Consider the following 16331-nt stretch of genomic DNA (forward strand, 5'->3'; position numbering starts at 1 on the left):
ACGATTCTGGGAACTGTAAAGATATCTTTACATATATGTTAAAATACAAAGTAGTTTGATAAACTGCTAAGCCGTTAGTGCCACAAATCACACAATCGAAAATGTAACCCTTTTGCGTTTGTTCCCTATGAAGAGGACAATCATCCATTGTATTTACCATTTAAGCCATCTATAGGAGAAAAAATAAACAAAAAATAGACTGCTTTTCACTGCACAGTGGGTTCCTGGGGTAAATCTCTGGAAAGAAACTGCCCAGGCATCTAAAAAAGAAATCTTCTTCTATGAGATGTGGTACCATTCTATGCGCAAACTACTTTTTCTTTGTCTTTTTCCATTCCTACCTCTTCACACCTTTTCCTTCTCTCTTCACATTTCTCTACCTGCTCATTCTCAATGGATTAAAACCACTGGTCCAAGAACTGAAATAGACTGCTTAAGCTCTTACTTTCCTACATACTTGCATGGCTTTCCAGGTGAAAATAACTCAGCACCTCATATTTAGTACTGAATTTTAGTCTCTGCATCTTTATTTTCATAGCTTTTAGGTTGCTTACTAGGTTACACAGATAAAAAGCAAATAAAGAGTCCTGTAATCTAATTAAATCCTGGTGAATGTATATCCAAGCTCGCTGGCCATAAAACAAGGTACTCCTCTGTTAAGTGTCACCACAGCTTCATGAGACAGCGAGCAGGCAGCTAAGTGCTGTATCCTTTTTACAGCACTAGCACACTCATCCAAGTGAAATGAAAACTTGTGCCTACAGACTACAGTCACAAACACCACACTCCAAAATTTATCTCACCATTGTGTTATGCTAGTTGTTCACTCATTTGAGGACACTCAGGTTCTTGTCCTGGATCTGAGCAACCAAAATATCCCTACCAACTCTAAATTCCTCCTCTCAGAAAAGCCCTAACAGTTACATCATTGCAGAGCTGGTGGCACACACACCCTCTTTGCAAAGATAAATGCAGTGTGTTGATGTTAACTTCCCGCTTTACGTGTTATGCTTTTGCACACTGCTTGTATCTTTGCAGTTTTGGGAGCACTGGCAGGAGGGCGGAGAAGACGGGAAGACACATAACAGAGGTCCCGGAGCCAGACAATTAGCTGAAAGGCTGTCTCTGCACCTTGAGGAGGAACACGGTCTGCACTGAAAACATCCCTTTCTGGAACTAACTGCTCCAAGAACACCATTTCGTTCCTCTGTTGAGCTGATAAAACCTTGTAGAAGAGGAACACCCTCAGCACTCCCAACCACCAGGCAGAATCTTCCACCTACCACCAAGAGGTCCAAGACCTCCAGCTTTTGCTTCTTCGGGCTCCCTTCTCATTATTATTCCCAAGAAAAGTTTGCGTATTTTCACCCTCCTCTCCCACCTAAAGGCACGCCTAACTCCCAAATGACTGCTGAACCAAAATCACCATACTCAAAACTCATCCACTGGAAGTGAGGAGTGCATTATAAACCTTGTACATCCACACGGTTGTTAAAATAAACGCGAGGTTCTCTTAACAGACTAACTAGAAACAGCTGCTGTCAGCCATTTTCCCGGAAAAACAGAGGGAAAAGTGTATATATAAAAATAAAGCTTTAAAGAGTGACTTGAAATAACAAATCCAGCCTTTGACAGACAAATATTATGAGGTACTTGAGGAAGGGGAAGGAGTGTTTATGAATACATGGGGCCCCAGTGAAGAGAGCCCAAATACCTCACAGCTTAAAAAAGCTTCTTTAGTATTAAAATGGGAAGTTATAGACCAAAATCTATATAAACTGCAGATTTTGAGGAGTGTAATACTTTTTAGTATTTTAGTCATATGAGAAGTAAGCGTCTGGTATAATAAAATCAGAGGAGAGAGGAGAGAAGTTCCCAAAACCAAAGCCACAGCAAGTTTGCACTAAAAACTCTGGATGGTTTCATACTTCGGCTGCTCAAAAGCCTGATTTTTCTGTATTTTCTGTGACATTTAATTCATGTCAGCTCCTTCAGAGGATATCAAAGGAGCGTAATGTTTTTGTAACACGAACCTCTTTATTGAAACTGATTCTGTCAACCATCACACAGAAGTGGAAAAAATAACCTGTCAACATTTTATTTAAGGACACTTCACAAAAAAAAAAGGGGGGCTAAACACTACCTGCAAGTTATCTGTGGTTGTATTTTAAGAATGTAGAACATGAACAGTTCCAACGGGGTCTTCTGCAATGAGAGCCTCAAGGCAGCCTGTGGGATGAAGTGCTAGCTGTGCAGCAATGATCATGATGGTGCAGCAAAAAAACACCTCCTGGTATCTTGTTCCCACTAAAGCCCTGTGGTTTTTTCAAGCCAACCTCCTCAGCCTTGTTGGTCTCTTAAACCTTATGCTGTCCCACAGAAACCTTGCAATTACTGCAACCCTCATGGGTGACACAGTTTTCAATTTTTTTAATGCAGTTCACCACATCCTTCCAAAACCAACCCCGCCCAACCCAACAAACACAATCAAAACAACAACCACAATCCAATTTGGATTGTTCGAAGAAAATACAACATCTAAATGTTTAATAGCATGTATGAGAACCCAGGTTTCAACATGCCGTAATTAAGTTTTCAAGTAAATCCCTTTCCTTTCAATCAAACGGGAACCATGGCACAAATGTATTTCAGTTGTCAAAAATGTTTTAAAATTGTTCTTGAAGTATCTCCTTATTTTGCCTGTAAAAATGTTTTCTGTGCTGTAGGAGAAGAAACTAGGTCTTAACTACTATGAGCGTGCCCCCAAACTACCTTCAAGTATACAGGAGACAAGGCAGAATCCTGGCTTGAGGCAGGCATCTGAAGTATCAGCTTCATTTGAAATTAAAATACTTATCTGCAACTACAGGACAAACTTAGTGTTGAAACAAGCAGTCATTTTAGATTTCCCCCCAGAGACTACAGAAGATGAGCAAAAGTCTTATTATGGTAGCTACAAAAAGAAACCAACAAACAGACAGAAGAATGATCTCAATGGCCAAAAATAACTGCTGTGAATTTAACCATCTCAGGGAAAAAATCTATTTCTCATTCACAAGAAAGAACCCAAACCTAATCCAAACCTAAAACTAATGCTACCCCTATATTTAGGCAGCTTTCTGAACCTTCCATGTCAGACAAGGGTTGTTTTTATCCTCAGATTAATTTTACTCAAATCTAAGTTCCATGTTCAGACATGTCTTTTGCTGATGTAATCATGCAACTTGTAAGAAAATGTTATATTGTAAATCTATTTCGTGTTACAGATGCAGTAACAGAATAACAGAAAAGTTAATCATGAACCAATACCTATGTCCTAGTCTGATGTCATTCTGCAACCTGACGAAATGCATTACGGTTACTGAAGTTTGTAGATGATGTCACGAGGTTGGGAAGAGCTGTGGTAATTTAAGGGCAGAGATCACAAATTAAAGTGGCCCTAACAAATTAAAAAGCCACCTTAAAAAATGCAGTTCAACTAGGAAAAAAGTAGTGTATTTCGATAGCAGAAGATAAAAAAATAAAACAAAAAATCAGGTGTAACTAGAATATGTGGGATTGCCAGTAGCCCTGCGTAAAGAGACAGTGGTTACAAGGGATTATCAGCAAATCTATATTATGTTAACGCACAAGAAGAGAATTTCATATGAATTTCCCCATATACATCAGTGATGTCTATGAGACTGTTACCTCTAGTAACAACTTTAGGTAGTAATGCCTAGGCATCAGCTGCAAGACTGTTGCACAGACTGATTTATTGATGTTTCAAGAAAAATGTATGGATGCGATTCATAGTGGGAAGTGGTAAGAATGATGAGCAGTGCAGAATGGGTGACCTTTGATTGAAGACACCACTAGAAAGGATACCACCAGAGAAGAAAAATTTAAGGGAAAGACAAAAGATACCAAAGGCAGCTGCAAAGTCAAAGTAAGTGCTTTTTCTTCCCCACCATGGGTTGAACAAAAAGGAGCACCTGAACTAGAAAAAGAAGGGTTTAAGTTAGCCGTTGGTTTAAAAGCTCTTCATACGTAGGTCAGGGCAATCCACCACCAAGTTTTCACAAACAGGTTACAGTTGTGGGGTGCAAGCTGCTGGGACTGAGGCACAAATCCATGTGTCCCATATGTGGCACAGCAGGTCTGCAATGCAGTGCTATGGCAGGCAAGAAGCATATACCTGTAAATGGCTGCAGAATACTGCAACATCTCTCCAGCTCCTTGCATCTAGCACACAGAACTAATAAGCTGAAAGGAGAAGGCATCGCATAGTGCTGAGGACCTGTGTGGTGCCAGTAGTGAAGCAGTATGTGTGAAGAGACAACCTAATTATATTCTCCTTCTATCAGGAAAATTAATAATCCTACTTTAAAGACTCTAGAAATTCATATTCATTGTAGCTCCTGATTATGACAGCTCAAAATACTGACCAGAAACTTCATAAACAGCATACTTCAGCTATTCTGCATCTGTGATACCTGATCTTAAAAATCATGTATGCTAGTGCAAAACGCTGAATGAATCACCATCAGTACAAAGCATACCTTCCTGGTTAAACTAGGACAGTAAATAAATTTCTTTTCTTATTACGTTATTGGTTTACGCACAGCCCCCTTTTAGACATAAGAGCAATTCTATGTTTTAGAAATCAGAAAATCCAATTGCTTTTCGTATATCACTTTGGCATTGTATCTGGATGAGCAAGAGTTGTCATCTGCAAATGTGTAATTTATAAGCATTTCAAGCAATTTGGTATAGGGCACATTTAGACATACGGATTTTATTTTACTGAGTTTTGAAAAGCATGTAACTTTGACAAAAAAAAAAACAGAGAACATGGGTCACACTTCACATTATTCAGATTATAAAGGAAAAACTTCTGTCAAATTGTCAAATGTTTCTACACAACTAGCCTAAATTTGTTTTTCAGTTATTTCTACTGGAAGAATAAGGAATTTGTTTTTAAATTTCACAAGGAAAAGAGACACCTTTTAATTTTATGGGTTGGGAGGGGGGGGTCAATTTTTTTAGAGAATTTTGTTTGTTTTTACTGATTTATTTCTACTGGAATTTACATTCAATGTATGCTTGCCTACTAAAATAAACAGATGAATTCAGGTGCACTTCACAGAGCCTACAGGTAAGGTCTGTTCATCATTACTAACATAGTGGACTGGCTTCCATATGAAGACCTCCAAAAATTCCAACCTATCTCCTGTAACAATCCCAGTTTAAAGGAAAGAGGCAGAAGCACAAAGGCTCCTGGGATGCAGAACATACCTCAAGCTTCAACTCAAGAGCATTACTTTTTTGACCTCAGAGTTCCTTTGATTTTCTCCCTCTTCCCAGAGCACTGAGGGAAAGAATGTATGGGCTGAAATGATGAGAATCAGAGTTTCCAGAAAGATTATACAAAGAATACAGTAAGCTCAGAAGAGAGATTTAGTGGTTACTATTCTAAGGGGCATAAAACTAAAAAATGGATAAAAGTCACATTTGTCTTGGAAACTGCAAGAATTAGTGTTTCCCTAAATACCTTACAAAACATCCAACAAGACATAAATTGGTTTACAATATGATTACGATGCAAGTTTTATAACAAGAACACCCTAAGCTAAGAATACTATTAGAAAAAGACAATTTCACTCTATAATCATCACCTTTAACACCACTTCTGGTATGTTCCCATATTCTCTTAGTACACATTACAAGGGTTGCACTGTGCCTTTGTGGCAGCACCTTCCTCTACACAAACCTGACTAATTCAAATGATACTTTAGGAAATTCCAGGTATTCAATCTCTGTTGAGAATACACATTTAACAACTTCCAAGTAGAGGGTTCAAGGTATAAACGTGAATGCAAGCAGTACAAACTTCACAACACAGTTTCCCAATTTATTTCTTCCTACTGTAAGAAGAGATCCCACCCATTCCCCTGTTCTCAATCATTCATTTCTGCCCCAGACCATCCTTCCTCTGGGTACTTGCCAGCACAGACACTAAGTGCCACAATGGTGCAGACAAGACCAGGGAACAGACCTGCTTGCCAATGAATTCAGTCAATAACTGCTTTTTGCTGGGGAACTTTTAACTAAGTAGCTCAGCTCTCTAGACCCCATCCAACTGATAGAGCCAGCACACTGGTAGCTGGCAGGGCAGGAGATCTTTGTACAACAGAGAGCTGACTTATCCCAAATGAAACAGAGGACCTGTTGACTCCTTTGAGGGTGAAGTGGCCTTGCAGAGAGATCCTGATAAAGGAGAGGGCTGGGCAATCATCAGTTGTAGGAAGTTTAACAAGAGCAAGTGCTGGATTCTGCACCTGGAACAGGGCAACCTCGGCTATATGTACAGACTGGAGGATGAGAGGCTGGAGAGCAGCCCCACAGAAAAGGGATCTGAGGGTTCTGGTTGACAGAAAGTTGAACATGAGCCAGCAGTGTGCCCTGGCAGCCAAAAAGGGCCAGCCATGTCCTGGGGTGCATCAGTCATGGCATTGCTAGCCAGTCTACAGAAGGGATTGTCCTCTGCTCTGCACTCATGTGGCCTCACCTTGAGTGCTGTGTGCAGTTTTGGGTACAACAGTCTAAGAAGGATATAAGACTATTTTAGAGGGCGTCCAGAGGAGGGCTACAAAATGGTGAAGGGTCTAGAAGACAAGATGTTTGAGGAATGGCTGAGGTCCCTTGGTTTGCTCAGCCCCGAGCAGAGCAGGCTGAGGGGAGGCCTCATGGCGGCCTGCAGCTCCCTCACGAGGGGAGCGGAGGGGCAGGCGCTGAGCTCTGCTCTCTGGGGACAGCGACAGGACCCGAGGGGACGGCATGGAGCTGGGACAGGGGAGGGTCAGGCTGGGGGTTAGGGAAAGGTTCTGCACCCAGAGGGTGGTCGGGCACTGGGACAGGCTGCCCAGGGACGTGGACACAGCACCAAGCCTATGGAGTACAAGAAACATTTGGACTATGCTCTCAGACACAGGGTCTGATTTTTGGGTGGTCCTGTCCAGAGTCAGAAGTTGGGCTCAATGATCTTTGTGGCCCCCTTACAACTCAGGATATTCTGTGATTCTACAAAACTAACAACAGCTGTCCTATAGCTTGAAAACCAAATAACTCTTCTCTCAAATACCACCAAGACTTATTGCAAAAGACAAGCTACCAGTGACAATCAAAGAAGAGCTATTATCTTAAAAAAGGACTTAAGTAGTTCTCTTCCACAGTGATCTCCAAAATTTCAAGAGATCATTGAGAGAACAAGATCCTGTACACTGAAGAATGAATTCCAAGTGCCAGGACTTAAAGAAATCCTTTTCCAAAAAGCTCATAAGCCTTTCTTTTACTCTCTTTAAGGGTCCTGTTCTTTTAGGGATTAAAAAAAAACAAACAACTCATTGAAGACCTCAAATGTGTACCACCCTTTTTCCAGGCCAAAGAATCCTAACCTTAGTTATTCCACACACAGAAACTGTTGCAAACCTTCATTCCTCTGATCAGCCCTGTTGCCCTTCTAGCTTTCTGAGATGCAGGAACCAGAATGGCACACAGCAATTCAGGGCACAGGCCAACCACAGACTCATACAATGAAATAATATTCTGTTTTTGCCTTTTGTAACAAAACATTTAATTTATCTTGCAGATACCTTTAGATATTACCAAACACAGGGCCAGCACGTGTACTTGAAGATAGAGTTCCCAAGCAGTAACAGTCAGCACAGAGGCCACTGGTCTGTGTGTGAAGTTAGGAGTGGTTTGCACCCACACGCATCACTCTCATCTATGCTGCATTTCATCCTTTTATCCCCCAGACACTGCTGTCTTCTGAGATTGTCCGCAATCCTGCTGCGGTTCTACCATCAGCCTTCATGCTTAATAGCTTTGCAACATCAGTAAGATGTCCCTCTCTGCTTCCTTCATAGGATGTTTATGAACAGGTGGAACAGTCGAGGTCCTTACCTTGATCCTGTCATTCAATCCTGCCGTTTTGTTTTTTTTTAATCAGTTATTTACCTGTGCAGAAACCTTCTCTATTATCACTGCTTCATCACCACAAATCTTGGAAAAGAGATGCTGTCAAAGACCTTTATGAAACTTCAGTAGAAAATACCAGCCCAATTGACTTATTATGGCCTTGTCTGCTGAGCTCTTCAAAAAAGAGTAAGACATAACTTGTATCTGTGAAACTAAATCATATTTGCTGGATGCTGCTACTTCCTTAACTATAGTTCCTGTCCTGGTTTTGGCTGGGATAGTGTTATTTTCTTCAGAGAGGCTCCTATGAGGCTGTGTTTTGGATTTTGGGTGAGAATAATACTGATAACACCCCAATGGTTTAGCTGTGGCAGAGCAATGCATGCGCAGAGCCAAGGGCTTTTTGGTTTCTTGTGCTGCCCTTCCAGCGAGGAGGCTGGGGGTGCAGCAGGAGTTGGGAGGGGACAGAGCCCAGACAGGTGACCTACAGTGGACAAAGGGATATTCTAGACCATATGGCATTGTGTTGAACAATAAAAAATGGAGGATAGGAGGAGGAAGAAGGGGATGTTCGGAGTCACTCACGATGAGCCCCGATTTCCTGGAAGTGGCTGAACACATGCCTGCCGATGGGAAGTAGTGAATGGATTCCTTGTTTTGCTTTGCTTGCATGTGGGACTTACACCTTACCTTGTAAGCTGTCTTTATCTCAACCCACGAGTTCTCACACTTCTACCTTTCCAGTCCTCTCCCCTGTCCCTCTGCTGGGGAGTGAGCAAGTTGCTGCATGGTGCTGAGCTGCCTGCTGGTGTTAAACCATGACAGACCTAATGGTTCTGCTGTCTGACTTCCACATCTGTACCTCCTGGGTTCCCTGGATCACTGCTTGGTTGTTCTTTTTAATTCCATCTTTGAGTATCATCCACTCTCAGCAATTTGCTATTGCTCCATTTTGCACATTTCTCTCACAACCTCTCCTATCGCCGCTTTATTTTCTGAACGATTCTGCTGCAGCTCTCACCCAAGCATGGCTTTCCAGCGTGACTCCCTCCACTTGTCTTCACAGCAAAGAATAACACATCAGCATTTGACCTTACCCCCCACCTCCCACCCCTCCAACAGCCCACAGCAGCCTTGTTATCGCTGTGTGTTCCTCTGATTCCCCTCACCACCCCTCAGCCTCTTTGAGCGCTTTCTGGCTCTGGTACACAGGAATTTTGGTTTAGTGGCACTTGGGGGAGCTTGGAGCAAATCAAACTCTCTTCTCTCCCTTTCTTTCTTTTCAGCTTATTTCTATCTGCAAGACTTTATGGTTTTCTTGATTTAGCTAAAACTTCAGCTTTTTGCAGGTACTTTCTCATTTCCTGTGACCTTCGTTACTTTGATGTTTACCCGTGCGGGCTTCCTTTAGCTTTACCCAAGCCTTCCTCAACAGTTAGCATTCACTGGCACTGTGCATTGAACACCAATTACTCACCACACAACTTGAAAGGATTTATGTTTTAGAAACCCCTTTTAGCTTCAAAAATTTCATGAATGAGAGCAACAGCTAGCTGGACTCAATAAAGCTGGAGATCCATTCCAGTTTTATATTAAGATACTCCCAGTCTGTTCAGATTATTACTATTATAAATTTATGAATCACAAGCACCAATTCGATTGCTTATGCAGAGAATAAGTAGTGGGTTGACTTAATAGTTCAATCTAAAATGACAATAAAGCAAAAACCTAGAGCTATAATGTTAAATCTTTCAAATGTCAGGAAATGCTGGAGTTTTACACCAGTCCTCATGCTGTCCGCTCACATTATAATAAATCTGTTATTTTAAATAGCAAAAATCGATTTAAGGTTATAATAACATGTACTGCGGCCTTAAATATGAAGATAAAGAATTATGAGATATGCAAGTATGGAAATTTGCAATGTTATACTGAAAAAAAATAGAATAATCATAGTATCACTTTATTCCTAGAAAGAAATTCCAACATGCAAATAGTGTGTTTTTTTTAAAAAACTCGTGTTGTAGAAAAAAGCAGTGTATATGCAAAAATGCATAATTAAAATATGATTACTTGGTGCAACACGTAATTCAAGGATTAGTACCTAGGATGCTGGGCAGTTACATGGTTCTTAAAGATTGCATGCAAGTGTGCATGTGTTTAAACCCACACACACACACACACTAACCCACTCCCATGCGTTTCCAGATACCTTCAGACTTAAACTGGACTGTCACAGAATCAGAAACTACCAAGTACACTAAAATAAATACAGCTGGGACATACAGAATATGCCATCTGGAAAGCTAAAGAAGCAAATGTCAGAAAGGTGACACTGCCTGATACAAAACAAGGAAGTCCTGCAATGGCCAGTGAATGTGTTTGAAAATATACTACACCAGTCTGCTCACTTTGAGAACTTTTTTTTTCCCAAGCATCTGATTATGCACTTAAATAATCTTGTGTATTAGGCATAGTAAACTGGAAAATTCCTACAGACTTTGTGATATGCCTGACCCAAAGTACGTGTATACAATAATTTTTCGTAGTTTCAGGTGTAGTTGGGGAAAAAAAAGAGTAACAATTAAGCAGGAACAAACAAATTACTTTATTGCTTTTCCTTGAATGTCTTTTTTCCTTTCTGTAATTTGTGGAATAACTTTTTAAAATCATGTGTATGTAAAACAATATACAGACGACTGCATTTAGTTAGAACAAGTATTTTGGATATAAAAGGAAATACAGGTAAATACAAGTTATTATTTTTTTCCATACAGGACAATGTTTAAGATTATCTAAAATTGTGATATGGGTGAGTCATGTGGTTACTACTACTAAAACTCTCATCAGACATATACCATTCGTTATCTATACCAATTGGAAAAATTGGGTTACAATTACTGTCAGTCTGGTTCTGCAAACATACTGGCACAGTACAGCATCTGTTCTGGATTTATAGACTATAGTATAGTCTAGATTTTTGTTGTTGTTGTTGTAACTCAATTGAAGCCTTCCTATCCTCCACTAAATTTTTAAAAATGTATTATTGCCTATTTTAGGCTAAGAAATTATTTAAGACAGAATTGGTTTTAGTTCTATTCCCATCTCTTAACATACACCATAAGTAGACTTTATAACATTTTAGTAAGTGTCTGTTAAATGTATTCTTGTGACAAAACATATTTCTGCAAGAGATACTCCTGTTACTAAAGAACACACACAACCATGCAAAAATTCAGTCAAAACATAATCAGTTAACAGTGGCTTTCAAAAATTACTCTGAAAGACATTATTAATGTTGCAGTAAAATAAACAAGATCACACATTTTGGCTTTTCTAAGCACTAGCTTAAACATGCTGGAAGATTATTGTTTTCTGTGGGAATTGTATCACCATTTCATTTTCTCCATCATTACTGCCTGGAAGACACAGCAAACAAACCAGATACTTAAAACAGCTAAGATTTTTATTTTTTTCATGATGGCTCATTTCAGATCTCTTTAAATGTTAATAAATGGAAGCTTAAAAACCATTAAGAATCTATTTCAGCCATCCAGGTACTATAGGTTCTCTTCACATCAAATTTCTTTCTGCCAAATTTCAATTCAGGCCATAATTACTTTGGGACTAAAATATTTCCCAGTATTTTAAGAAACGTTTATATAGCCAATGAAAGATCTGATCAAATTTGAAGCGTACATGACAAATGAAGAAAATGAAGCCAATAATGATAACCCTTTTCAAATTGAAAACAAACAGTACTCATCTTCCTGGCATTACAAACCAAACTTCCACTAACAAACGTTTCAAGACATCACTCAAAATACTGATCTGGGTTTAAGACCATCTCACAACGTAATCAGGCCCCACCAAAATTGAAAGCTGCAGTAACTTTAAGCCACAGCCATACCCGTGTGCATGCACTCATGTGAAAGTATCGCACACACTAAATTGCACTGAGGCCGTGACAACATGCAACTTAGTAATGTGCAATATCTCCACCAGAGCAAGCAGAATGGGAGCTTCAGGGAAGAAGGGTATGGTGCATTCAGGAGGAGAACGACATGCTGCTCAGGGAAAGGAAAATGGTTCAGGCAAAGGTGTGCATGCTACTACTTAGGAGACCTGTGAACTGGAGTATTACTGCTTCATCCATTCAGAAAAAAAAAAAAAATCCAGACAAAAACAGCACCTCCTTATTTCAGGGGGTGAAGTCTCAAGGACACGATTTTCCTACTTACACAGGGGTGTAGGTGACTGACAAACTGACTTGATTTTACAGAAGCTTTTGAGTCAGGTAAATCTCACCATCTGGTACATGCAGATAACGATTTCCTCTTGCCCTCAAAACACTTCAGTAACCACTTTTGAGAACTAAAAAAAAATGTAAATCCAGTAAAATGCTCTTACTGGTTTTCACATTTCAAAAGTAAATCATCTTCCTAACCCTGACTGCAAGTGCTGTCAAAAGGAGTTGTACAGCTAGACTTATTCTGGCATAACCCTTTTGCCATACTTGCCAGTCCCCTCCTTATTCCACTGCTTCCCATGTTTGTTTCAGTGATACTTCCAATGAAAATCACACAGGTCTTACATTCACGGACAACTGAACAACACTCAGTCAAGGGAGACTCTTGTGCACAATGGAGGTACAATACTACTTTCATAATTCATTACATTTTTGTGCTCATACCTACTAGGTCAAGTAATAAGGATATACAGGGGAGAAAAAAGAGGAAAGAATAGCAGGAAGGGCAAAGGGAGCATTTGTCAAGAAGTAGTAGTAGTAGTAGTAGTAATAGTGTGGTCACACCAAGAAAATTCAAGTGAGAAGGGACTGAGATTATTTTGAAGTAAAAAAGGAGAAACATATCAAATATCTGGGCATGAAAGACCAAGTAAATTGGAGGACAGAAGTTATTTTGCTATTGAGGGACTAATAGTGTTCAGAAGTATTACCATTTTCTTAAATTTCCCTCTTGATTTGTAGGTGATTGCACATGGAATTGCAGCGCTGAATCTGGTATTTTGAATGGATTGCTCTGTTTGGAGTAGTGTGAGTACTTCACACACAAGCCAAAAAACCCTACAGTCATGTGCGGTTTTGGTAGCGTTCTTCATCCCAGGCTTTTTGCCATGTTTTTTAAGGAACCGTCATACAAATATTGACCCTCCCTTTCCTTGCAGGTTACAATTTGCCATCCCCAAGAAGCGACCTACCAAGAGGAAGGAAGGCAGCATATGGCACCAAAGCATACAGAGGTGCTTATTGTGAGAAGATAGATATAACAACATTTTAATCATGTAAGTTATTCTAATGGGAAAGACAGATTTATGAACAGTTTGCAAAACGGTGTTTGTTCTACAGTTCAGCCTGTTGATCCGTTTACTAAAGGATGCCTTGAAGCGTGGCAGGACTTGCCTGTAAGCACTGGGACAACTCCCTCAAAAGCAAACACCTGGGACACAGGCTATGTCCAGCTCATAAACACCAGGCCACATATGCATTAGAGGGAAAGACTGAAAAAGAAGCAGGCCATTCCTCATGTTTGTCTTTGCCTCTTTGTCCCCGCAGAAGACTTGGGAGACTGAATTACATTTCCAGGTTGGGAAGCTCCACCCTGAGTGGATACTGAGAGAAGAGTAAAAGCAGTTCTTGCATCCCTCCCTCTGCTCTGCATGCCCCAAGATGGGCAAGAGCTTCTGCTGGTAATCTGCCTGAAGGGCAGATGGAAATCTTCATATCTTCTGATGGGAATCTGCCTGAAGGCTCCCATTCAGGATCTACTTATGACAGGAGAGCCCTTCCTCTGAATGAGGAAGCAAGAAGCCACAAAAACCACTTGAGAAAAGAGCAAGGGCACACCTCAGATCACCCCTTTCCCCCCACGGTCCCTCCAGGCCCTGAGGACCTCGGTGGCCCTCCAGCAGACCCCCCAGAACCGGAGGCCAACACAGCCACACGTGGCTATGTGTGTGTCCCAGCATCACAGGGGCTTCCTGATGTCATGGTGGCATCTGCCCCACCTTTTGGTCTGGGCCTTACAGCTGCAGCTGGGCCCACCACTCACTGAGTTTCCAGGCCCTCTGGCAACAGCATGGTTGGAAGGATGAGCACCTCGCACAGCAGCTGCCCACCTCTGCAGGAGAGAAGGGACAGAAGAGGAACGGTTCCTGAAAGCAAAGAGGAGGAATACATATCCCATGAAGAGGAAGTGGAGGAGAAACAGCACCTGTGGCGCAAGAGCAACGTCCAGCACTGCGACTGATGGGTTAGAGGCCATGGAGGTAGATCCACCTTGAGATGAAGAAGAGCCAATGGAGGTAGATCCACCTTGAGATGAGGAAGAGCCAATGGAGGTAGATCCACCTTGAGATGAGGAAGAGCCAATGGAGGTAGATCCACCTTGAGATGAGGAAGAGCCAATGGAGGTAGATCCGCCTTGAGATGAGGAAGAGCCAAAGAGCCAACAGAGGCAGATCCACCTCCAAGACAGCTGACCAGGGCCTCCGTGCTGTGCAGTCACATCCATGGCACTGCAGGAGCACCCAAGGAGCTCCATACCCACAGTACAACCTCTCTGCCCAAAAGTAAACAGGAGATGCCATCCAGAGACATCCTGCAGGCTTGTGTGCAAGTCCTCCCAGCAATCAACAGTTCCTCTGTTGGTTGGCCAGGGTTGTGTGAGCCCTTCTTTCCCATCCCTGCCCCTCATGAAGAGTTAGCACCTCTCCTGCAGAGTAACAAGGAAGAGAGCAAGAGAGGAGCTGGCTTCCCTCAGGCTGTGGCACAGAGGCAACAGAAGTAGTCATCCCTTAGAGGGTCACTCTGGGGCTCGTGTGGGGGGATCTCAGCCTGCAGACAAGAAGGCTACCCAACAGGTGCTTAAAGATGAAGCCAGACCTTCTGTGATGGTGCAGAAAGAACAGCAGCAGATCAATCAAAACAGTTAGCTGTTCCTTTGGAGAAGCAGAAGACTTCAGCATCTGGGCAAGAATAACCCCAGACACCAGTATAAGTTGGGGACTGCCCTGCTGGAGGGCGGCATAGAGGAAAGGGACCTGGGGGGCCTGGTGGACAGTGGGATGACCATGAGCCAGCACTGTGCCCTTGTGGCCAAGAAGGCCAATGGCATCCTGGGGTGTATCAGAAGGGGTGTGCTTAGTAGGTCGAGAGAGGTTCTCCTCTCCCTCTAGTCCAATCCCCCTGCTGAGTCTCCCCTGCTGAGACCACATCTAGAATATTGCATCCAGTTCTGGGCCCCTCAGTTCAAGGACAGGGAACTGGTTGAGAGAGTCCAGTGCCGAGCCATGAGGCTGATTAAGGGAGTGGAGCATCTCCCTTATGAGGAAAGGCTGAGGGAGCTGGTGGTCTCTTCAGCTTGGAGAAGATGAGACTGAGGGATAATCTTATTAATGTTTATAAATATCTAAAAGGTGAGTGTCAGGAGGACGGAGCCAGGCTCTTCTCAGTGACATCCAACGATAGGACAAGGGGCAATGCGTGCAAGCTGGAACACAGGAGGTTCTGTTTATACTTGAGAGGAAACTTTTTTATGGTGAGGGTGACAGAGCACTGGAACAGGCTGCCCAGGGGAGTTGTGGAGTCTCTTTGGAGACATTCAAAACCCACCCAGATGCGTTCCTGTGCAACATGATTTAAGTGTTCCTGCTCCAGCAGGGGGATTGGACTAGATGATCTTCCAAGGTCCCTTCTAATCCCTAACATTCAGGATTTCAGGTCTGCCAAGAAGTGCTGGAGTGCACTGTTGAAGTCCATTTACAATACTTCATCAGTTCTTCCAAAGACTGGGCAACAAACAGTACAGAAATAAAACAGTATAAATGCTGTCCTCTCTTATTTGGCACTTTTGTGACTGCATCTGGGCTCCTGCATCCCCTTCTGGTCTCTCCAGTAGAGGAAAGATACCGGTGAGTGTGGTGTGAGCCTGGCACAGGGCCATCCAGATAGCGAGGGACTGGGGCACATAGCAGGCAAAGGCGAGCTGAGGGGACTCCTTTGGTCAGCGTGAAGAAAGTGAGGCTCAGGGATGGACCTGACTGCTGCCTACGGCTGCCTACTGGGAATGAAGCCTGAGTCTTCTCAGAGGTGCTCTGTGGTGGAAGGACGAGTGACACCAGGCCCACGCTTGCACGACGGACAGAGAGATCCAGCTAAATAAAAGGAAAAAACTGTCACCATGAGGGTGCTCAGACACAGAACAGGTGCCCAGATAGAGTCGCCATCCTTGAGGGTAATAAAACTGAACAAGGCCCTGAGCAACCAGATCTGACCGGGGCTGCTTTCAGCAGGAGCCTGGACCAGAGACCTGCAAGAGTCTCTCCGTAACACCGTGCTTTTGTGGTTC

General features: G+C 42.4%; 1 protein-coding gene across 6 annotated transcripts in view; it reads right to left on the bottom strand.

Annotated features, from left to right (window-relative positions):
* Positions 1-16331, bottom strand: part of TMEM245 (transmembrane protein 245) — an 83891-nt gene that overhangs the window by 10476 nt on the left and 57084 nt on the right. Inside the window, exon 16 of one of the 6 annotated variants that reach the window (XM_084282758.1) lies at positions 10598-16137. The exons of the other annotated variants lie outside the window; for them this stretch is intronic. Coding sequence (XP_084138884.1) covers positions 16041-16137 — 97 coding nt within the window. The 3' untranslated portion in view covers positions 10598-16040. Of the gene's footprint in view, positions 1-10597; positions 16138-16331 lie in introns of those variants that run through there. 6 annotated transcript variants of the gene reach the window in all.

The sequence above is a fragment of the Netta rufina genome (assembly GCF_964035555.1).
Source record: "Netta rufina genome assembly, chromosome: 2".
Classification (NCBI taxonomy): Eukaryota; Metazoa; Chordata; class Aves; order Anseriformes; family Anatidae; genus Netta; species Netta rufina.